This window comes from Callorhinus ursinus, unplaced genomic scaffold (assembly GCF_003265705.2).
Source record: "Callorhinus ursinus isolate GAN/ISIS: 27379988/994484 unplaced genomic scaffold, GSC_fseal_2.0 scaffold86, whole genome shotgun sequence".
NCBI lineage: Eukaryota > Metazoa > Chordata > Mammalia > Carnivora > Otariidae > Callorhinus > Callorhinus ursinus.
In genome coordinates this window covers 1,112,351-1,136,887 of record NW_027397148.1, presented here as the reverse complement: position 1 = coordinate 1,136,887, position 24,537 = coordinate 1,112,351, and the positions used below count along the sequence as shown (strand labels likewise).

The following is a 24,537-nucleotide window of genomic DNA, read 5'->3' as shown; positions in this document are numbered from 1 at the left end:
ACACTCAGTGGGGAGCCTGACACAGGGCTTGATCTCACAACCCTGAGATAACAACCTGAGCTAAAGCCAAGAGTCGGGCGCTCAATGAACTGAGCCACCCAAGTGCCCCAAGAAGTACTAATTTTTGAAATCAGCTTATTGTATATTTGTGAAATGTTTAAAGCTGAAAATATTAAATGAGTTTGTCAGTATTTGAAAGGGAGAGATTAAAATCCACAATCTTCTTCAAAGTTTAACCTTGGTGAAATCAAATTAACAGCGCCCTGATCCTTTGTCCTAGTGACTGTACATTTAAATCGTTTTTGTGAAGATGACTTTTAATTGAGGTACAAAGACTCTTCCTTGGCAATTAATCATGTTGAGTGGTCCTTATCCTACAGATTATTTCTGTGAGACAGTGTATAGATGTAAGTTGAATTATTGTATATTTTCTACAGGAGACTTAAAAGCACAGCTAAATGAAGGATCAGCTACACTTCAGGCTGAAGAACTGGAGAGTATTTCACAAGTGGATGAAAGTGATGTGACATTAACTGCCAATAACTGCAAAACAGAGGTATCTTGAGCTTTCCATAGAGAAAAACTAAAACTGCATGGTCATAGTTCTTGTATAAGATCAACATAAAGTCACGTGAAAAATGTATGTAGTATAACATTGGTTGTTTTTTTTGGATTCAGTTTTATTATAAATGTCCTTAAGTTTTCAGAAACACTTTAATCAACATATAATAAATATACATGCTAAGTACATACATACTAAACATAATAAGCATACATAAATTTATTTATAAAACAAACTTGCTGTCAGTGAGTTACCACAGCTTACCTGTGTACACCCCCAGATCAAGAAAGAGAACACCACTAGCAGCTCAGAAACCATTTTTTTTTGCCCCTTCTGAGCACTACTCCTCCTAACCACTATTAATTTTGCCTGTTTTTGAATTTTATTTACAAGAAATCATGTACCATGTATTCTTTCTCTTTGATTTTTTTCATGTATTCTTTCTCTTTGATTTTTTTCACTTGTGTTTACTAGATGCAACTATGTTAAGTATAAAAGCAGCTTATTTTCATTACTATATATAGTATTCTATTATATGAATACCCTGCATTTGCTATGCCCATTAGACATGTCCATTGGACATTTGGGGTCTATCTTATGTCAGTATGACACTGTGGCTTTATAAGTCTTGTTACCTTATTTTTCTTGTAAAGTATCTTGACTATTCTTGGCCCTTTGCATTTCCACATATGTTTTATTTTATTTTATTTTTTTAACATTCTTATTTTATTGATCCTCTCATGAAAAATCTGCACAACCACCACAGATAAAGCCACTGCAGCATCTTTACTCCTTCTGTTGTCCAATCTCCAGCTCACTTTTTGCCAGCACCAACGTTGGCTTTTGCAGTCCCCCTGACTTTCTTCATTCTGTTCTTGTGTTCCTTTCGCTCTTTTCTTGATGTCTTTTACTTCTCATACAGGCCATGTCTTGCAAGTCTGTGTTTGGGTTCATTTTTCTTTGCATAATCCAAGGAATCATAAATCATGCCAAAGCCGGTTGTCTTGCCACCACCAAAGTGGGTTCTGAATCCAAACACAAATATGACATCTGGTGTGGTCTTGTACATTTTGGCTAGTTTTTCCCGAATTTCTGTCTTAGGTACCATTGCCTTTCCAGGGTGAAGAACATCACTGACCATCTGTTTCCGCTGAAGTAGTCAGTTAGTCATGAACTCTCTGGTCCAGATAGTTACTGTGTCGTTCATGATGGCAGCGAGGCCTCCACATATGTTTTAAAATCAGATTGCCGCCTTCAGCAAACCAACCAGTAGCACTGTTGGGCTTTTAACTGGTGTTCCATTTAATCTTTAGAACAAATTGACACCTCTAGAGACGCCTGGGTGGCTCAGTCGGTTAAGCATCTACCTTCGGCTCAGGTCATGATCTCAAGGTCCTGGGATCGAGTTCCACATTGGGCTCCCTGCTCAGCGAGGAGCCTGCTTCTCCCTCTGCCTGCCACTCCCCCTGCTTGTGCTTTCTCTCTCTCTCCCTAATAAATAAAATCTTAAAAAAAAAAAATTGACACCTTTATAATTCTGAATCTTGTAATTCATGAAAATTACATATCCTTCCACTTAGGTTATAATTTTTCTCTGTATTTTATGATTTTTTTGTGTGTGTGCAGAGATTATGCACATCTTTTGTAGATTGCTTTCTAACTTGTTGAAACAGTGTTTTAATACTACCTTTCTTAGCTTCACTCTTTCTTTTTTCGGCTAAACAGAAATACGTGTTTTTTTAAATACTCAACTTATATATAGCAACCATGCTGAATTTATTATTAACTCTAATAATTATCTGTAGGTTCTTTGGATTTTTCTATATATGCAGTTTTATCTTCTGAGAATAACAATAGTTTTGTTCCTTTCTGATTTTGATACCTTCAGTTTCTTTGACTGGCCTACCTTATTACACCTCAGAGCAGTGTTGAAGAGAAGGAATGATGTTGGATTTCCCTGACAGGGTGGGAAAGCTCTTCAGTATTTTATTTTTAAATTGGATGTGTGCTACTCTGTGGCCAACTAATATTTGACAAAGGAGGAAAGAATATCCAATGGAAAAAAGACAGTCTCTTCAACAAATGGTGTTGGGAAAACTGGAGAGCAACATGCAGAAAAATGAAAGTGGACCACTTCCTTACACCACACGCAAAGATAAATTCAAGATGGATGAAAGACCTAAATGTGAGAAAGGAAACCATCAAACTCCTAGAGGAGAACATAGGCAGCAACATCTCCAACCTCAGCCGTAGCAGCTTCTCACTAGACACATCACCTGAGGCAAGGGAAACAAAAGCAAAAATGAACTATTGGGACTTCATCAAGATAGAAAGCTTTTGTACAGCAAAGAAAACAATCAACAAAACTAAAAGGCAGCCTACAGAATGGGAGAAGATTTTGCAAACGGCATACCTGATAAAGGGCTAGTATCCAAAATCTGTAAAGAACTATCAAGCTCAACACCCCAAAACCAGATAATCCAGTTAAGAAATGGGCAGAAGACATGAATAGACTTTTTTCCAAAGAAGCCATCTAGATGGCTAACAGACACATGAAAAGATGCTCAGTATCACTCATCATCAGGGAAATACAAATCAAAACCAAGATGAGATACCACCTCACCCCTGTCAGAACAGCTAAAACTAAAAACAAAGGAGACAACAGATGTTGGCAGGGATGCAGAGAAAGGGGAACCCTCTTACACTGTTGATGGGAATGCAAACTGGTGCAGCCACTCTGGAAGACAGTAGAAGTTCTTCAGAAAGTTAAAAATAGAACTACCCTATGACCCAGCAATTGCACTACTAGGTATGTACCCAAAGGATACAAAAATACAGGTTCAAAGGGGCACATGCACCCCAATGTTTCTAGCAGCATTATCAACAATAGCCAAACTATGGAAAGAGCCCAAGTGTCCATTGACTGATGAATGGATAAAGAAGATGTGACATACATATAAAATAGAACATTACTCAGCCATCAGAAAGAATGAAATTTTGCCATTTGCAACAATGTGAACGGAGCTAGCGTGTATTGTGCTAAGCAAAATAAATCAGAGAAAGACAAACACCCTGTGATTTTACTCATATTAGAATTTAAGACACAAAACAGATGAACATGGGGGGAAAAAGAGGCAAAACATAAGAGTCTCTTAACTATAGAGAATAAGCTGGGGGTTGCTGGAGGGAGGTGGGTTGGGGATGGGCTAAATGGATGATGGGCATTAAGGAGGGCACTTGTTATGATGAGCACTGGGTGTTATATGTAAGTGCTGAATCACTGCATTCTACTCCTGAAACCAATATTGTACTGTATGTTAACTAACTAGAATTTTAAATTTGGAAGAAAAAAATAAATTAGATGTGTGCTGTAGGTTTTTATCATCATTTTAAAAATTCCCTTCTGATACTTGTCTGCTACTTTGTTTTGTTTTTAACTTGTAAGGTGGTTGAATCTTGTCAAATGCTTTATTGTGTCCGTCAAGGTAAGTAAGCATCAGCTTTCTTTTTTTCTGGTAATGTGGGGAATCACAAGAAATAGTTTTTGAATATTCTGTTCTTCTGTACTTGGAATATACCTATCCTTTTTCTAGATCATTGGATTTGGTTTGCTTATGGTCTATTTAGAATGTTATGTCTGTGTGAGTGAGCAGAATGCCTTTTTGATTTCAGTATCAAGGTTTTGATCGTCTCATTTTCTTCTGTTTTTCTGAAAGAGTATAAGAATGGTGCTGTTGTTTTTATTTATTTTTTTTAAGATTGGTGCGGTTAGATTTTGGTAGAGTACATTGGTGAAATCCTCAGAGTCTGGAATTTTCTTTAATACTTTTTAATTGCTTATTCAATTTTTTTTAAAGATTTTATTAATTTGAGAGAGAGAGTACGCACAAGTGCATGAGCGGGGTGAAGGGCAGAGGGAAAGGGAGAGGAACAAGCAGACTCCCTACTGAGCATGGACCCTGATGCGGGGCTCAATCCCAGGACCCCAAGATCATGACCTGACCTGAAGTCAGACACTTAACCAACTGAGCCACCCAGGTGCCCCTCAGTTTCTTTAATAGTTACAGGACTATTCTGATCTTTAAAACTTGTGTCAGTTTTAGTAAATTGTAGTTTCCTAGGAATTATAACCTTTCATCTAAACTTGAAAATATATCACTCCATATAAATTGACAAATATTGACCATAATATCCTCTTGTGATTGTTTAATATTTTAGGTTCTTAAGGAATGTCTTCTTTGTTATATATATTGGCTCTTTTCCCTCTGTTTTTTCTTAGTCATTCTTACCAGGTATTTCTCAATTTTATTCATTAATTTTATTCTGTTTTCTATTCAGATTTTTTGGTCTTTATTTCCTTCCTTGTATTTTCTGGGGATTTAACTTGTTTTTCTAACTTCTGGAGATGAATGTTTAGCTTAATTTTTCTGCCTTTCTGCTTTTCTTACATAAACATCTAATGGTATAAATTTCCCTGAAAGCAAGGATTTTGTTGCATCCGTACTATTTTTTACATCAGATATGTTTTGATATGTCATACTGTGTCTTTATTACTCCATTTAATGTGTGTTCTAATTTCTCTGGTCCATTTTGTTTTGCAAGTGTATTGCCCAATTTCCAAACATTTAGGGGTTTTCCAGATTTTAAAATATTGATTCTAGGCCTTTGAAATTTGCTGAAACGTGATATATGGCTCAGCATTTGTTCCATTTTTGAACATATTTTCTGTGCACATAACAGGAATGTCTGTGGTGTGATCTTTGGTTGCTCTCTTCTGTATATTTTATTTAGGTAAATTTTATTAAATCATAGTAATGAAACTATCCTTAAAATTATTGTACTTGTTCTTTCAGTTACTTAGATATTAAAATCTCACTATGATTATGGATGTGTCTGTTATTCACTGTGAGTCTGGCAGTATTTGCTTTAAAAATTTTGAAGCTGTGTTTTTAGGTACATACAAATTAGAATTGTTCTCTCTGGTGAATCAGACCTTCTGTCATTGTGTATGACTGCCTTTGTTTGCAGTTATGCTTTATGCCTTAAGTCTAGTCTGATATTAACATAGGTAACACCAGCTTTCTTTCTTTCTTGTTTATTGAGTGTTTGCATGTTATATCTTTTTCTGTTTTGCTTTTAACCTTTTATAGGAAAAGTCACTGAAATAATTTGAGGCCATGGGAGATTTAATCTTCCAGACAGGATTTATGTTTGCTTCTGACATGAATGAGGAACACTAGCAAGACATAAATAGGAACCATGGGTAAATAACCGAAATCGAACCAACAGCAAAGAAACATAAACCTATTTAATATTAAAAAATGCAAGTTAAGACTTCGGTCTCCGGTAATAGCAGACTAAGCAATGCAAACCCAACTTTGCCTGACAACAGTTAGAACTGGATAACATATCCAGAAGCATCTCTTAGAAGGTACTGGAGAGCTAAAAAAGGAGCAAAAAACTATTGGGCCAAAATCCAAGAGAAGAAAGAATCCCAGTACTGAGAATGCTCTTCCCTGTGGATACCTGTTGCTTCAAGAAGATGCTGTGGATAAGATTTTAAGAAGAAACTCAACAAAGTTGTTCTTATGGGAGTGAGGGTATAAAAACAGAATTCAGTGCCTACCAATGATGAGAGGTAGGGAGTAGCCGTGGTAAACAACTGTGCTTTAGGATGAGACCACAAAGGGTTACACACCCTAGGATAAAAGGCAAACCAAAATTAGGGTGGCCCTCATAAGGACTGAGGGCCAGCTCCAATCAGCTCAATCCCAGTACCTGGATCAAAGTGATCTAACACTACTGGTGTTCCTCATTTCTAACAACTGAATGAAATTACCAAGGATTATATTTGGAATTACAGTGGCTCAATGGTTTCTCAATCCCAGTATCTTAATGTTTTGTTTCAAATTACTGTCTGGTTCAGTTTTGACACCTCCTTAGCATCTCTTTAACTCCTGAAGATTTTTTAAAAAATAATTGATAATCCAATTTTGTGAGTAACCCAGTACTCTGTAATTAAAGTTGATAACAACTGTCTTTTTTTTAATTAGGGCATTTAATTGGTATACCATTAATTTCTAGCTGCTGTTAAATTTTATGTAACATCTAAAGATTAAACTAATATGTACATGTCCATGAAACTGAGATAAATTTATCTGATGTGAATTTTTCTCCTTTCTAGGACAGTTTCTTCATGAGTAGCAAACCCCGAAGATACAAAAGCAAGCCACCTACTGATGGTGATTCTGTACTTAGGATAAGCACCATTGCTTCAGCCATTGCAGATGCATCACTAAGTACTGATCCTTCCCAACTTGCTGCCATGATCAAGGCACTTTCAAATAAAACCAGAGAGAAGACTTTTCAGGAAGATAATAAACAAAAGGACTATTCCACTGTGCCTCATTTCTTGCCTAATGATACAGAAAAAAGTAATGGATCCAGCATGTTTGATATGGAGAAATACCTTAAAAAAACAGAAGTCAGTAGATATGAAGGTGGACTGGAAAACTTTTCAAGAGCTGGTACATCTGATCGGTGGGATTTATCTTTGCCAAAACAGTTTACACGAGACAGCCATACAGTGGACTTAGGTGCTGCTAGTATAAGTATAAGGGAACCAGAAGAAAATACAGCATTTACTTTTTATGGTGAAAATGGAGAGAGCAAGAATCAAGAATCATTTAGAACAAACTGTCCAAATTCAATTCTTACAAATAGAAAAGAGAATGAAAGTACAATTGTTGATGTGAAGACATATCCTATTGACAACAAATTACCAGATATTAGTAACTGCAAAACAGCCACCTCAGTATCCACTCCAACATCTAATAGTTATTCATTAGTAAGGAACCCCAGGATAGCATCTGTTTGGCTGTTAGGAGAGTGTGAAGAAATAACAAATAATAGAGAAAATCAGAAGCAAAATGAGTGTGTTAGTGAAGCAAGCAATGGTGAAAAACATGTGACTTTTGGAAAACATTCCATAATTACGCCTAAAAACGTTGGTAAGTGTTGAAGTAATTGGTCACATTCACAAAATTACAAGTGATTTTTGTTGTTGTTCTCATTGAAAAATAACACCTTTCTGATAGATTTGAAAAATCACTCTCCTGAGCATGGTGGACATGGCTCAGAGGATGACCAGGATAGCTTCAGACCTTCCTCTTCTCCACTGAGTCATTCTTCTCCTAGTGAAATTTCTGGAACAAGTTTATCAGGGTAGGTGCTTACCTTTTTTTTTTTTTCTTTTTCTTTAATAAAAATATGTGTTCAGTATAAGAAAATTGGAAAAAGTGTAAAGAAAAATAATCATTTATAGGTTCATTTCTCAAAGGTAACCATTGTAAATATTTTGTGAATTTGTTTCAAGCCATTTTTCTGTGCAAGTTTTATACTTTGCTGTTCTCACTTATTATAATGATTCTTTGTATTTAAGAGAAAATTAGTCTGCACAGTGAATCAGCCATGGATTATTTGATGCCTCTGGTGGATAATGGGAGATACTATATTTTACTATATTTTGTCATTTTATTTTTTGTTTTGCCATTTTAATGATACTGAGATGAACAACTTTGCCTATAAAATTTTTTTTCTGTGTTTTGACTATTTCCTAAGGATAGATAAGTAGAAGTGAAATTCCCAACTCAGGAAATTATTAGCAAATTATTTTCTAAATAGGTCTTAAAGACTTGAGTTCTTACCATCAGTGTATGATGAGAGTATCCATCTCACTGTTTTCTTACCAATATTTTAAATAGCTTAAAGGTTTGGATATTTTTTTATCTTGTATTAATTTGATTTTTTAATGCTAATGAGATTGGTAAATACTTTTTCAAGGGTTAGAAGAATCCTAATACTTCATAGGATTTAACTCAAGTTATAAGAACTTTTTAAAATGTAATTTTTCAAAAATGCCATAATTTGCATTAGTCAAAAAGTATGTATATAGATACATGTGTGTGTATAACTTTTGAACAGCTAAACTTACTGCTTTATGAAATGTTTATATGTGTATTTATAAATGTATATATGTGTGTATATGAAATGTATACATATGTCTATATGTGTATATGCACTCATGTGCCTGTGTGTATTTCCCTGCATTACCGTGTTCCTTTTCTGCCTAGTTCCCCAATCCCCTCACCAGGGAACTGCTGTTATTAGTTTCTTAGATGTAGTCTAGAGTTTCTTTATGCATGCATGACCAAATATGAATATATATTCTTATGTCATCCTTTTTTATACTCAATATAGAGTCCTTTACACACTTCTTATATTTTGCTCTATAAAGTTACTTATTACAGCTTCATTTGCATTATAGTCACTTTGGTCATGTGAAATAGATCTATAGGATAAGTTCCCAGAAATGAGATTTTTGGATCAGAGTATTTGCCTTCATGTACCTATTTAAATTAGTACAACCATGTCATAGAGGTGGTACTGGTTTAATTATCCCACCAACAATTTAAGAGAGAGCCTGTTTTCCCACAGCCTCATCAACAGAATATTTATAAAACTTTTTGATGGTTGACATTTTGATAGGTGAAAGAAATAGTATCTCAGTATAACTTTAATTCCTATTTTTTAGGAGTAATAATGAGCATCTATTCCTCTATATTTGTATTTCCTTCGCTATGAAATATTGTTGCACATTTTTCTCATGGATTTTTAGTCTTTTTGTCTCCATTTCTAGGAGCCCTTGATGTATTAGGCAGAATGAATAGCCCTTTGTGATATGAGTTATTTAGTCTGTAGAAGCATTTTTTTTTCTTTTTGCTTTGCTTGTATTTTTTTTGCCATACAAAAAGTTTATTATTAAAATTTATGAATATTGTCTTTTATGGCTTTTTTTTTTTTTTAGAAAGCAGGGAGGGAGAGAGAATCTTAAGCAGGCTCCACATCCAGTGCAGAGCCTGATTTGGGGCTCAGTCTCACAACCCTGATATCATGACCTGAGCCGAAATCCAGAGTTGGACGTCTAACTGACTGAGCTACCTAGTTCCCCCCTTTATGGCTGTATAAAATATCTTTTATATGTTTCTCTATTGAAGGATTTTAATAAACAGAAAAACTTACCTAAACAGTGAAATTCTTAAAAATGTTCAGTATTTTGAAACAGGTTGAAATTATATCTGATTTCAAAGTTATCTATTAGGTATTTCCCTGGCTGCCATTGGAGTTTTGCATATTCATCTGAAATGGTATGGGTAAGCTAGAGTTAACAATTAGTAGAGGGCTTAAATTCTTTCCTGTTTCAGTGACTCTTCCATACCTCATCTTGAAACACTGTTTCATATACACAGCCACCTCTTATTTAACGGCTCTTGTTTATAAAACGTTAGAAGTCATCCAGCTCTACCAAATTTGAAGGTCATCTGGCCTTGACTTGTCATGATAGATGTCATCTACTGATTTTTCTCCTTTATCTCCCCTCTAATATTTGTCTGTAAAGCCATCTGAGTGTTTATCTTTGTACCGTTAAATGTGCTTCTGCTTCTGACATTTGTTGTGCCAGCTTTTAAATGATGTTCTAACTAACTGTGTTAGTTTCCCATGGCTTCCATAACAAAGTGTCACAAACTGGGTGGCATAAAACAACAGAAAGGTATTGCCTCATACTCTGTAGGCTAGAAGTTCAGGGCCATGTTCTCTCTGAAGCTTTTTAGGGGAGGGGGCGCCTGGCTGGCTCAGTTGGTAGAGCATGTAACTCTTGATCTTGGGGTTGTGAGTTCCAGCCCCTTGGGTGTAGAGATTACTTACAAATAAAAAAATCTTTAAACTGAAGCTTTTAGGGGAGGATTCTTCCTTACCTCTTTCAGCTTCTGGTAGTCATAGGCGTCCATTGGTTTGTAGATGAATTACTCTAATCTCTGCCTCTGCATTCACTTTGGATTAAGGGTCCAGCCTATTCCACTATGACCTTATTTTAACTAATTACATCTGCAGTGACCCCATTTCCCAATAAGGTCACATTCTGAAGTATTGGGGGTTAATACTTTAACATATGTTCTTTTGGAAACACGGCTCAACCCATAAGAGCTTATTCTCATGTTCTTTCCCTTTCTACTTTTTTCTTTTTTAGTTACATAATTTCTGCATTGGCATTTCATTTGCATTTTGATTCATCACCATATCCTACACTTGTTTAGTTTTTATTCTGTAGTTAAATATATTCTTATTTATTTATTTTTTATTTTATTATGTTATGTCAGTCACCATACATTACATCATTAGTTTTTGATGTAGTGTTCCATGATAAATATGTTCTTTTCTAGCCATCAGGTGTTTCCTGTCTCTCGACTGACTGAAGTATGTCCTGTGGTAGTTTGCTCAGAGGACAGAGGGAACAGTGCTCGCTAGGCTCATGTTCCACAGTTAACCTGTGGCTTTTGTAATGAAAGCATAGCGTGGCTTTGTTTAAAATCTTCGGTTTATGCTTTCCTCCCTTAAGTCTTTTGTAGGGATTGCTTTACTGTGTCTGTGGAATGAAGGAGGGAAATCTGAGGCATCCCAATTCTTTCTGCCTCAGAATTGACCTGATCTTTTTGTAAGCTTATGCCAAAGATGCTCTCTTTCAAGTCTAGTTTAATTTTATTAGGCTATATCTCTATGTTGACTCTTCGTGGTTATTTTGTCACATCGTACAGTATACCCTTCAATATGTGAATTCAGGCATTTATTTATTTAAGGAAAATTTGCTGCAGCCCTTTACTGCCCCCAGAACTCTAGTGATATGTATGTGGGATCCATTTTGCTTGACGTCTGCATTTATTTTCTCTTTAATCCTTTAAGAACTTATTATTTTGGAAAAATTATAGATCACAAAGATACCACCCATTTTCCCCTAGTGGCTGCATCTCTCCTAATTTTAGCATGGTTTCATCACCAGAAACTTGTCATGGGAACAGTGAATATGTGGGTAGAATTCAGTGTCATTTTATCACAGGTGTGAATTCATGTAACCACCACCACAATCAGAGATACAGAATTTGACCATCACTGCAATGATCTGCCTCTTTCTTAATTTGTTTCATCTTATTTGCATTTCACATTTTTTATCTCTGCATTCCTTACAGTGTTTTCTGCAATGTCTCTTTCCCCCTGCGTACTTCCAATTTCATCTTGTTTTCTGTGGTTTTGATATTTTTTAGTTGTATATGAAGGCATTTAATAAAAATGAAAGTACTCATATATAAAGCCTTACATTATTATTTTTTCCATCACATTGCCCTTGGTCAGAGACAGAATGCTGGCTGGCTGGTCTTACTCTTGGACCCACCTGATTTTTTTTTTGTCCTTCTAAGAAAATATACTTATCTGTTATGTATAGGACATAGACCTTAGGGGGATACTAAAGTTTCTCATGAACTTGGTATAAGTTCAGATATTTTGAATGAGGGTGTCATATTTAACCTTTCTAAAGTGACCATGGAATCAGTAAGCTTACTCTACACGCGTAAGCTAGCCAGGCACCTGCAACCCCACTTCTTAGTGTGAGGCAAAACAACAGGACTTAATGAGAAAAGGCCAATTTAGAAGAGGGTAAGTGTGCTCTGAATTAAAATCGCAGGGGAAGATGAAATGAGAGTGATGGAGTGTTGCTGAGTTACTCAGCATACATGTTTTGCTGCCGTAGCCACCAAAGCAAATATAAATTGAGATCTGTCAGTCTCTGGTATGTAGATTAATCCATGAATCATTTGGGGGTGTGGTTTAGCCTACTAGCATGCTTACTGTCAGATTTTTGGCCCACTCCTAACCCAGTTTTAGGATTTCACAGTATGCATTGTTATATTTTATTTTTACTGATGTATAATTAACATACAGTAAAATACACAGATCTTAGGGGTTTCATTCAATGGGTTTCTGACACTTACATACACCTATTTAAATACCACCACCTAAAATATATAGAACATACATGTCCCTCCATTAACAGTCCTTTGCCTTTTTCAAGTCAATTCTCCTCCTTCCCCACCCCCACCCTGCCACCCACTTTCTGATTTGTATCATCATAGTTTAGTTTTGTCTGTTGCTACATTTCATATGAATGGAATCGTACATATTTCTGTGTAGCTTCCAACTCTTGAACATGTTTTTGAGATTCATCCTGTGGTTGCCTGTACCAGTATCTCCTCGTGCTTGTTGCTGTGTAGCACTCCATTGTGTGACTGTGGTCGTGCTGTGTGTCTGTTTTCCTGTTGCACAATATGCATTTTCATCTAAGCCTCATTTCCAGCTCTGTTTTAGGTTCCTACTACAGCTTTCTCTCCTTTTTCCCTCGTCAACTTCAAATGCATGTGTCAGTTTCTTAGTTGGATTTCCTGGGTTATGATAAAGTCTGTATACACAGTTATTTCTTCAACCGAGGAAGTTTTGTTTTCTGTTACCTTTGATTGTTGACTGTGTTCCATTGGTTCTCTTTCCTTTTGAAAAGCCTGGTTTCCCATTAGTTGACACTCCCTTCTCTGGTCATTTATGACTGTTTTCTTTTCCCTAATTTTCACTTCTTTTTACATTTACTCTGTATTGTGGGGTAGTGGCTCAGGTGTTTATCCTCTGCATCACTGATTTTCTGTAGCATCAGTTAGGCTTTTTATTGCTGACAACATGGACTTTGATTTTATGTTCATTTATTTTTATTGAAGTTCTCCTTGTACTTTTTTATTATGGTAAAATGAGGGTGATTTTTTTTGAGTGTGGTATTTTTATTCTTTTTCTCTGGTTTCTACCAATTTGTATTGCATTGTTTGTTTTTTTTTAAGACTTAGAGCATGAATGCATGAGTCGGGGGTGGGGCAGATGGGGAGGGAGAAGCAGACTCCCCACTGAGCAGGGAGCCTGATGTGGGGCTCAATCCCAGGACCTTGGGATCATGACCTGAGCTGAAGGCAGATGCTTAACCGGCTGAGCCGCCCAGGTACCCCTAAGTTTTGGGGTTTTTTTTTTCATATTTACGGTATACTCTTGGCCAGAATTTTCATCTTTTCAGTGGCAACATTTTTTTGGTGAGTGTACTTTATCTGATAAGTTTTGCTGCTCACTAGCATTCCTCTTAGCTAGTCTTCTAGCTCGTTTCCAGCAGGTCCATAGAGCTGATTTAGACCTTCTAGTCCCAGAACCGCCTTTGTATCTCTGTGTGGCTGGCATCTTGGCAGTTTTGGGATTCCTTTGAAGTTTGACATCTCAACTAAAATTTCTTTATTTCCACGTGTTCATTTTTTTTTAGCGGGGAGGGGCAGAGGGAGAGGGAAAGAATCTTAAGCAGGCTCCACACCCAGCACAGAGCCCAGCATGGGGCTCGATCTCACAACCCTGAGATCCTGACCTTAGCCTAAATGAAGAGTTGGGACACTTAGGCTGACTGAGCCACTTAGGCACTCCTATTTCCAGGTGTTCTTAGAGTTCACGTCTCATTATTTGAGGTAATACACCCAAAATGCGTTTGTTCCTTTCAATCAAAGGAACTAGACTAGGGATGCCTGGGTGGCTTAGTCAGTTAAGTATCTGCCATCGGCTCAGGTCATGATCTCATCATGATCTCAGGGTCCTGGGATGGAGCTCCACATCAAGCTCCCTGCTCAGCAGGGAGTCTGCTTCTCCCTCTCGCTCTGCCCCTCCTCTCTGCTTTTGCTCTCTCTCGTGCTCTCACTTGTTCGCTCTCTCTCTCTCAAATAAATAAATATCGTTTAAAAAAAAAAAAAGGAACTAGACTAATACAGCACATCACCCCGGTAACCCAGAACTTTTTTCATGTTGTATTATGGTGTCTCTGTGTATATGTGTGTGTGTGTGCATGCATATAGGAACCCATGTGGGTGCGTGTCATGCAGAAGCTAAAATAGGCCTGAAGCAATTTGGTTAATATTCTGTCTACATTGGTTAGAAAGTCACTAACTAGTTTTTTGTCAATACCACTGTCTTGATTTGGGGCTTTTTAAAAATCCAAAATTAAAAATGGGATTTTTCTCTGTGTTTGTTACCCAGCTTAGTATTCGGAACTTTGTGCAAAACAAAAAGGGTTGGGGTAAAATTCAATCAAATAAGAGCTGAACTGAAACGAAATGACACAGTGTGCATTCAGTAGGGCAGCAGCTGTTCCTGTCCCGTATGACTTTGCCATTCTCTTTGGGTGGTGCTTCCTGTTTTCTCTCCTTGTGTCGGGCTGGGCTGGCCCTGGGATGGGTATTGGTTAAAAACGTGGCGTGTGTTTTAGATAGATGTGGAATCTTACTATATTTATTGCTTTCTCATCTTTTTTTTTTAATGTCATGAACATTTTTCTGAGTCAAAGGATAGTACTTAACAGTATGATTTAAAGTACCTGAGTAGTGTTTTATTGTATGTTTGTGCCATAATTTCCATAGCCTAATTTCTCTTATGTGTTTAAGATATATCCTTTTGGCAGAGTCTTTATAATTAGCATTGATTTTTTTTTTCCTTAGGATTAATTCCCAGATGTAGAATGTTTGAGTCAAAGTGCTTTGGTATGCATTGCTTAATCGCTCAGTCAAAAGTCGTCCCACTTCATATTCCACTCAGCAGTGTATGACTGATCCCATTTCTTTGAACTTACGTACATGATTCTTTTTTTCATCTGTGCTCTTTGAGGGCAGGAACTTTTGAATGCTTGGTTCATTGCTTTATATCAGGTAGTCGATAAATGCTTATCAGATGAATAGCTCACTTTGTTAGGCGACTATATATGAAATTTGTTAATGAAAATGCCACAGTCTTTTTCTTTTACAGTAGTTTACCAGGTACTTCATTCAATGGGAATATGATTTACAATTTTAGATTAAAAGTCCATGGTTGAGTTACCATATATGGCAGCTAGAGCAGAGACTATAGACTACAGATGGCTTTTTGTTAGTGTAGATAATGTTAGATAAAGGAATGGAAAACTAATCACAAGATGTTCTCCCTTTCAGGTGTGCTTTAGAGTCTTTTGGTTCAGCAGCTCATCAGAAGCCCCCCTGTGAGAGTGAGTCGTCTCAGTTGGTGTGTCCACAAGCTAGTGTGAGTAGGTTGACTTACGTGTCTGAACAAGAGAGCTCCTGTCCTACTACGGCCTCAGATCATGGCCTTGAGGGCTGCAAGGTGGGCGGCATTTCTGTTATTTCTTTAGTAAGGTTTATGGCTTTAAAGTCAATGGTTGTAGGAGTCAGACTGAAGTTTAGGCCTGTGTAATTTCTGTTGCTGTTTTAACTTTAAAATGTGTGTGTATGTGTATGTGTGCATGTACGCGTGTACGTGTTTTGATCAAATAGCTACTCTTGCTGAGTAGTCAGTAGAAGTACAACTATTTTAATCTTTCAGTCTGGTGGAGGACACTTGCCAGGCACATTGGAATGAGGTAATCCACCTTTGCTGTGGGATTCAGAAGTAGTTAACTACAAATCTGACTGGACTTAATGATGGTTCAACAAAGGTTATTGGGAGGGATAAATAATATACTGAAGCCATATTTTGTAAGACTAGTTGGCAGGGAGGAAGCAAACTAACAAATGAGGGTAGATATGGAGTTGTAAAATGCACAGTGCGTTTGAAGGACCCCTGAAGTTTGGCATGGCTACAGTGAATTGTACATGGGGAAAGGAGGAGAGGCCAAACCATGAAGAGTCTTGGATGTAAAATTTGGGAGTTCAGAGGCTCATAAGCAGGACACTGACATGATCTATGTTGATGTTTTATTTTTTTATTTTTATTTTCTTAAGAATTTTATTTATTTATTTGAGAGAGAAGTGAGCGCACGAGCCGGGGTGGGGGGCAGGACAAAGGGAGGGGAGAAGCAGGCTTCCCACTCAGCAGGGGGCCTGACACAGGGCTCCGTCCTAGAAACCCTGGGACAGGACCTGAGCCAAAGGCAGACGCTTAACCCACTGAGCCACCCAGGTGTCCCTTTGTTGATTTTTTTTTTTTTAAGATTTTATTTATTTATTTGACAGAGAGAGAGCACGAGAGCAGGAACACAAGCAGGGGGAGTGGAAGAGGGAGAAGCAGGCTTCCTGCCGAGCAGGGAGCCCGATATGGGACTTGATCCCAGGACCCTGGGATCATGACCTGAGCCGAAGGCAGACGCTTAACGACTGAGCCACCCAGGCCACCCCCCTTTGTTGATGTTTTAAAAGCTTGTGGCACTAGCAGTGTGGAGGAGGCACTGAGCAGGGGCAAGATTAAAACCAGGAGAATTTGACACAAGGCTGCTGTACTCAGGCAAGAGATGGTTTGGGCTTGGATTAAGGTAGTGGCAGTGGGGGTGGGAGAGAAGCAGGTAGATCCGAGAGATTTATGTGGGAGAAGCTAGACTTGTGTGTGTTTTGTGAATATGACAGTATTCGGTTTTTTAATGAGCTGAATATGACTGTTGTGTTCAATATAGTCCTCCTCCACCAAGCCCTTACTAAATATATCCACTAAAGTTACTATATATATGGTGTCATGTTGGACAAATCATTAAAAGCCATCTTTTTGATGATGCTGGTAAGTGTTGGGTCTCTTTGTTCTTAGCTAGTGGTTACAGGCTGAGTTGTAGAGTTAGATGGGCTATCCTCTGCTATTTTCTGAGATAGACTGTAACTTCCGCAAGCTTGTTTCTTCATCTCTAAGGAGGGACAGTGACATGAGAACAGGGCTTGGCACCGAGAAGTTACCACTGAATACATACTGGCTGTTATTTATTTTTGTGGATTGATTGGTTGATGTCTAGTAAATAACCTGGTCTTTGTTTATTAATGTCTATTTCTATTTGGTCTAAGAGAAATTTTCAAACCAAGTGTAGAGAATAGTCAGTTTAAGTGCATCTTAACTTATATGTAAATTCCATCTGGTCCACCCTGCAGAGCTGTAGACATCACTCCTAAGGTGATGCCTTATAATGAAATGAGTATATGAACATTGACTGGGCTGTTACTTCTTACCTAAGAAAACAGAACCACATAATCTTAGACATTGGAAAAGACTTAGTGCTCATAGAAATTAGCATCTTCAAGCCTAACAGCAGTATAAACAAACAACCGGCATGGGAAAGCCTATTAGCTGTGTTGATTCTTCCTGACCTTGTGTCAATTTCATTTGAAAGCTTGCTCAGCCCCCATGCCTGTGTTATTAATTTATTTAGATTTTTATTGTACAGCTTCCAGGAAAACAGTCCCTTAAATTTGAACGAAAGTACTTGTCGCTGGTCCTTTGTCTATGTAAATTTGTGAGAGATGTAATTGGTATATAGCTCCTCTCTAACCTCCTCATAATTTCTGTGAAGCAGTAACTTAACACTTTCTAACTTATAATCTTTCGTTTCACAGCTGTAGTAAGTTGGCCTTTTGTTCAGAGAGTTAATTTGTAGATCTCTTCTTTATTTGAGATTATATCAGCATGGTTTGAATTATAATAGTTTGTGGATTATTTAACATTTTTTGTCACACACAGAGTGATGTCACCAGTGAATTGAGCACCACAATTACTCAAGCCAGTCCAATTCCATCAGAGGAACAGGTTGTGGAAAAACTGAGAGAAAAAGGTCCATTTCAAAGTAGAAGTAAAGTAGCACGATCCTATAATCAGAAAAACTCAGATACAGACAATGTGGCTGAAATGACTTCTCTGAGTAGCATACCTGAAGATGTAAAACCTTACTTTAGGTTGAATAAAGATCTTTCCTCCAGGAGTGGAGACCTATCAGAAACCGGTGCAGTAGGGTTGACCTCTCACCCCAGTGAATTGGACCAGATCAGCCTGGCTCTACTGAGCAAGTCAGGCATCACCCGCCCAGTTGTGTCAGCGATGCCACACCGGCCTGGATCACACCAGGCGTCTGTGAACAAAGGTGAAAGAGTAGCCTCTGAAGCTACGTTAACTACTGACAGTGCAGTAAGTGGCCAGATTCCTCAGCGGATGGCCCCGGGAAACCAGGGCGCCCCTCTTCCCAGCACTGTGTCTTGTGGCTCTGCTCCTGTGATGCAGAACATGCCCACCGCAGTTCCTGCACTCTGGACTCAACATTCTTTTACCACAGCCCCCTTTGCCCAGCAGTATTTGGGAACACTACCTTCGGCTGGAAATGTTGCTTTGCCTCAGTGCCATGCTGGCAGCGCCACTGTCTGTGGACTCTCGGGAAGCTGTCCATATCCTGCTGTCGCAGGAGAGCACGTTCACAACTCTGTGGCCATGGGAATTTGTCTAGGACAAAATACCGGCTCTGGATTGATGGGCCCCTCTTCCCTTTATAACCCATATTCTAATGCCTTAAATCAGAATCTTCTAAGTACAGCAAAACCTTTCCCTGTGCAGTCTGTTGGTACAAATTGTGGAATTGAACCATGGGATTCAGGAATGCTACCAGGATTTGGTAAGATGCTTTCTCTCTGTTATTGCTTATTGTTGCTTGCTATTATTTAAAAATTGAGTTTTCTCAAGCGAGACACAAAACGAGTTTGTTTCAAGGAGATACTGGTTGGTGTGAATTTTATTCTTAATTTTGTTCTTTGTCCTAAATTGAGAACACAGACCATAATATATTGCTGTGCAAGGGTCCCTGGCATGGCCTTAGAAAAACACAAACCTAAGTATGCAGGTGAAACTCCCCGACGCCTTTGTCTTCCTGTCTCTCTTGTACTCTGCACTTAGATTTCTATTATTCTATCAACTAGGAACCGCCCGGTTTAGAATTGGCTCCCTGGAGGAGTGAGTCTCCTTCCACTTTTTGAAGTCTCTTGGGGGATAACAGTTGTGAGAGACAGCACCCTTCCACCCTTGTTTGCAGTGGCTGAACTGCCCCCGGATTCTTTTGCTAGAGACGGCCACTCTAAGCAGAGCTGGGTGCTGTGCTTTCCCTGACACAGTGCACATGACCACTGGCATGCTGTCTTCTTCTCTACCCTCTTTTTCTTCTCAAGGAAATTCTAAAGTTACTGCATAAGGATGGTGAAAAGATCAGCCTTATTAAAATTCTGGGTAGATGTGCAAACCTTGAAAGTTAGAGCCCTCTGTAAGTTTCTTATTCGGTTAGGTAGTGGCTTATACTTGTGGTAGAAAAAAGGGAAGAGATTACTAACAGGCAGTAACATCGAAGAATCGATTAGCTGCAGATTGTGGATTTGATCAATTGCATGTGTTCTTCCTGGGCTGGATACAACAGAAAAACATTGTTGGCCTGTGCTGAGGCTTATACAATGTCAAGGACTCCTTAAGACCCAGGGCACTTCATACCATAGCTCTTGGGTGTCAACAGGTAGTCTTCTATAAAAATTGCCATTTACCCAGTTGCGCTTTTAATCAGGTGTTTGATATAACTTGCATTTGACCATGCTTTATCTTTACCCAGGGAAGGTAAGAGTACCTGAGGAATTGAAGTTTCCTCATGCTTGCTGTGTTGGCATTGCTTCACAGACCTTCCTCAGTGTACTTAATCCAACTGACCGCTGGCTACAGGTCAGCATTGGGGTTCTCACCGTTAGTATTAATGGTGAAAAGGTAAGCTTTCTGTGTCTTTCTCCTTTGGCTTAGAAATTGCATTGTGACTAATACTGGATCTCTCTCTAGTCCTTCCTTTTGTACAGGGGAGTCTGTCCCCCCCCAGTCTTCCCACAGAATCATTGCGATGGTACATGAGAAAATGACATTGTATCTTTCTCTTAGCCCCCCCCCCTTTTGTTGTAGTCCATCCAGTGTACTGAAAGCTCCAATTTCCGCTATTTGTTGGTTTTGTTAAATGTGATTGAATATAAGTTACTGTCATTTATCAAAAAAGTTACTCTTGGGACCTATACCTTCATTCAGTATGTGGAGTCTTTTTGACTAATTTATGTGATCACATTCTTACATGATCTTTTTAAATATCTAGAAATACAATTTTAACATTAACTCTTACAGCAAGGGTCTCTCACATGATCAGGTAGCGGTGCTAAAGTACACTATTCTAAATCTCCTTTCATGATTACAATGACCTATGTGGACATGAGTGAGCAGGGAGGGTGGGAAGTACGGTCAGCAACTCCTGTCTTGGAATGTTCTGGTTTTACCACTGCTGCTTGCGACGAGCGTTGGTGGATGAGTTTACTTTCCCTCTTACCTCCTGGTAATAACCCTTATTTACCTGGGAAAGTAAGATTGTGTCTGCTCTCCCTCTTCCCTTTTCCTAGCCTTTCCTCTCTGATTCTGAGGTTAGATGGAAAGTATGTGATTGGAGGAAAGCGTTAAGGGTGAGAGGTGAGCTTGGAGGCCCTTTTAGGGGCGTTTAGGAACTAGTGTTGCCTCTGGACATGGGAGTCGAAAAGAATGCCCTTGTGTACAGTGAGGAGGGAGGGTTTGAGGTGAGTCATAATCATGCACTTGGAGGCCTGACTAGGAACTTGGAGGTCAGTCTAATCCCCCTGATTATACAGCCGCAAAAACCTGTCCTGGACGACGTGTGGGGTGCCAGAGTACTGCTGTTTCCAGGGGCTCTTTCAGTGGAAGTGAGAGTGTAGATAGCTGTGTTTACTTTTTTTTTTTTTTTTTAAAGATTTTACTTATTTATTTGACAGAGAGAGACACAGTGAGAGAGGGAACATAAGCAGGGGGAGTGGGAGAGGGAGAAGCAGGCTTCCTGCGGAGCAGGGAGCCCGATGTGGGGCTCGATCCCAGGACCCTGGGATCATGACCTGAGCCGAAGGCAGATGCCTAACGACTGAGCCACCCGGTCGCCCCTTGTGTTTACTTTAAAACAGACCAGAAACACATATTCAACTTAGCTTCGTAAGTCTTCATAATTTTGGCTAATTGTACTTTATAGATAATGAGTTATAAGACTTGGATATTTTGGAAGAGCAATAAATTTTTGGATTTGATAGTTTAGGAAGAAAGGGATCTTAAACTAGTTGATCCTAATTCTTGATTTTCCTGTGAAGCCATTTCTTAACGAAATGTGTGGCTTTTCTTTTTCTTTTCTTTTTTTTTTTTAAAGGTGGATCTTTCAGTATATCCTTGTTTAGTCTTCAAGAATAAAGTCATCATAAGACCTCATGCCACAGAAGAGATAAAAGTACTTTTCATACCATCCGATCCTGGGATTTTCAGATGTATATTCAGTGTTGCTTCTTGGCCATTTTCAGCGGATGCTGAGACCATAGCACAGGCAGAAGCCTTGGCAAGCCGAGTCATTCTCACGGCTGTTGCCGAGACCCCTGTGATTGAGGTAACTACTTTAAGCAGGTCTTTGTCATGGCTGGCATTTGAATGAAGGCTGTTTAACCTTAGAAGTAATACTTGAGAAAAATGAATATGTGGTTAAATATGCCACAGAGTTACTTTCAAGCTAACCATTGATTCTTCATATCTTTGTATTTTAGAATTTAAAATTATTTCTATTATTTTACAGAAACACAGGTAAACTTGCTAGATGTAGTTGTTAGTTTGAGATGTTCTGAAGTCACTAGACATATTGGGTTGTTTATTTTAAAGGAAACTAAGAAGTATAACTAGATCAGTGTTTATCCCTGGTGCTGTATGTAAACGTTGGATGTTATATATTAGCCTTTTTAAATTTTTTAATTCTTTATTTTTTTTTTAAAGATTTATTTATTTAAGTAATCTCTATACCCAGTGTGGGGCTCAGACTCAACCCCTGAGTTCAAGAGTTGCATGCTCCACCAACTGAGCCAGCCAGGTGCCCCATATTAGCCTTTTAAATATCACTTTAAGAAACAATACAGTAAGTGGTTAGGTAGGGGAAATCTTGTGTATATGTATATAGGGAAAATAAGAACAGCTGCCCTATGTTACACGAATGAGTATTCAGTGACCACGTCACATTACACTAGTGTGTAAGCTGTTTGGCGGGGCAGGGTGGGTGTCTCTTGTTCACTTCCAGAGTAGTGCTTGGCACATAGTAGGGGCTCAAGTAATAGTTGTTGAACTGTTGATTCAAATAGAAAGTGGAAATAGCAATATTTCTAAATGTATATGGTTTTCGAAATCTTGTATTACATACTACATATATGTGTACCAAGACCAGTGAATATAGTCAGTTAGCTATTTCATCCATATTGTTAAAGGTTTATGTATTAAGTCTGGCCAGGGGAAACTTTGGGTCGTTTCTTGGGGAAATTGGATGGTTATGCATTTTAAAGTATATTTATAGTTTCTTTGGGATTTTTTTTTGAGGTTTTATTTATTTTTATTTTTAGAGAGAGAAAGAGCACATGCACGAGTTGGGGGAGGGGGAAGGGAGAGGGAGAGAATCTCAGGTGTAGACTCTGCTGAGTGCGGAGCCTGATGTGGGGCTTCATCTCACGACCCAGAGATCATAACCTGAGCCCAAAACAAGAGTTGGATGCTTAACTGACTGAGCCACCCAGGTGCCCTTAAAGTACATTTATTATTTCCAAACGTGTTGGAAATGTTTCAGCTGCCTCTCCGCATTGCACCCCCCACATTGGATTCAGAATATGGGTTGGGGAGGGGGAGAAGGAGTGAGAGATTCCATAGTGTAGTATGTATTCGATTTATGTTAATGTTTCTTGTGTGCTTGAAAAGAATGGCTCTTCTTTCTCTTGAGTGCAGAATTCTTTCACGTATCCTTTAACTCTAATTTATTACTATGTGGTTCCAGTCAGTCTTCTGTATCATTACTACTCTTTCTGTGTGCTTAGTGTTTTGGCCTCTGAGAGAGGTGTTTGTGGATTTGTCTCTTTCTCCTTATAATTCTTCTATTGATTTTTGCCTTGGGTATTCTGAGCTCTATTGTTATGTGCGTTTAGACTCAAGATCATTTTATCTTTTAAGTGAAATCGTTCCTTTTTAAAGTAACAATTCTTGGGATGCCTGGGTGGCTCAGTTGTTAAGCGGCTGCCTTCGGCTCAGGTCACGATCCCAGGGTCCTGGGATTGAGCCCCGCATCGGGCTCCCTGCTCCACAGGAAGTCTGCTTCTCCCTCTCCCACTCCCCCTGCTTGTGTTCCCTCTCTCGCTGTGTCTCTCTCTGTCAAATAAATAAATAAAATCTTAAAAAAAAAAAATTAAAAAAATAAAGTAACAATTCTCTTTCATCCTTCTTTTGTATTAGTTTGGAAGTTACACATTTCTATTTCCCATTTTATTCAAACTGGTTACTCGGGTATAAAATTAGTCAAGGGCTCTGTTCTAGCCCAAACAACTCAAAAAGCTGCAGTCATAGTGTTGATCTTTACCTTCTGTAATATCTTTGACTAATACTTTAGTCCCAGATGGTTTTAAAACCCCAACATTGAACTTTCTTTAACAGATTGATCAAGCTATTTGTACTTTTTTTTTTTTTTGGCTCACCATTGTTTCTTGAATCTTCTATTTTTATCTTTTTCACGGACTCTATTATCTGTATTTAAAATGTACTTTTTTTTTTTCTAAAGATTTTATTTATTCATCTGAGACACAGAGAGAGAGAGCATGAGCAGGGAGAGAGGCAGAGGGAGAGGGAGAAGCAGGCTCCTCGCTGAGCCAGGAGCCCATTATGGGGCTTGATCCCAGGATCCTGGGATCATGACCTGAGCCTAAGGCAGACGCTTAACCGACTGAGCCACCCAAGCGTCCCTAAAATGTACTTATTTTATAGTTAATCCAGATTATTCTAGTTCTTCAGGTGCTGATTTCTTCTGCTTGTTTTGCTAGGTCTTCCTGATTACTTTCTTCATATGGTTTCTAATTTTTGAATTGATAATTTAAATTTTTTATTTTTATTTATTTATTTTTTAAAAGATTTTATTTATTGGGCGCCTGGGTGGCTCAGTCGTTAAGCGTCTGCCTTCGGCTCAGGTCATGATCCCGGGGTCCTGGGATCGAGTCCCGCATCAGGCTCCCTGCTCCTTGGGAGCCTGCTTCTCCCTCTGCCTCTCTCTCTCTCTCTCTCTCTCTCTCTTGGATAAATAAATAAAATCTTTAAAAAAAAAAAAATAAAAGATTTTATTTATTTAGTTGTCAGAGATAGAGAGAGAGCACAAGCAGGGGGAGCTGCAGGCA

At 38.5% G+C, this 24,537-nt stretch overlaps 1 protein-coding gene and 1 pseudogene across 12 annotated transcripts in view; one reads left to right on the top strand and one right to left on the bottom strand.

Annotated features, from left to right (window-relative positions):
- The window catches only part of CEP192 (centrosomal protein 192), a 146,337-nt gene that overhangs the window by 67,758 nt on the left and 54,042 nt on the right, over positions 1 to 24,537 (top strand). For all 12 annotated transcript variants that reach the window (XR_012376801.1, XR_012376800.1, XM_025865172.2 and 9 more), the window contains 7 exons: positions 438 to 556; positions 6,747 to 7,572; positions 7,660 to 7,786; positions 15,499 to 15,667; positions 17,996 to 18,914; positions 19,890 to 20,038; positions 21,510 to 21,740. Coding sequence is in view for 10 of the 12 variants with exons in the window: in XM_025865172.2 (XP_025720957.1) it covers positions 438 to 556; positions 6,747 to 7,572; positions 7,660 to 7,786; positions 15,499 to 15,667; positions 17,996 to 18,914; positions 19,890 to 20,038; positions 21,510 to 21,740 (2,540 nt within the window). In the remaining 2 variants the exon portion in view is untranslated. The remainder of the gene's footprint in view (positions 1 to 437; positions 557 to 6,746; positions 7,573 to 7,659; positions 7,787 to 15,498; positions 15,668 to 17,995; positions 18,915 to 19,889; positions 20,039 to 21,509; positions 21,741 to 24,537) is intronic.
- On the bottom strand, positions 1,293 to 1,854 carry LOC112817866 (small ribosomal subunit protein eS24 pseudogene; annotated as a pseudogene).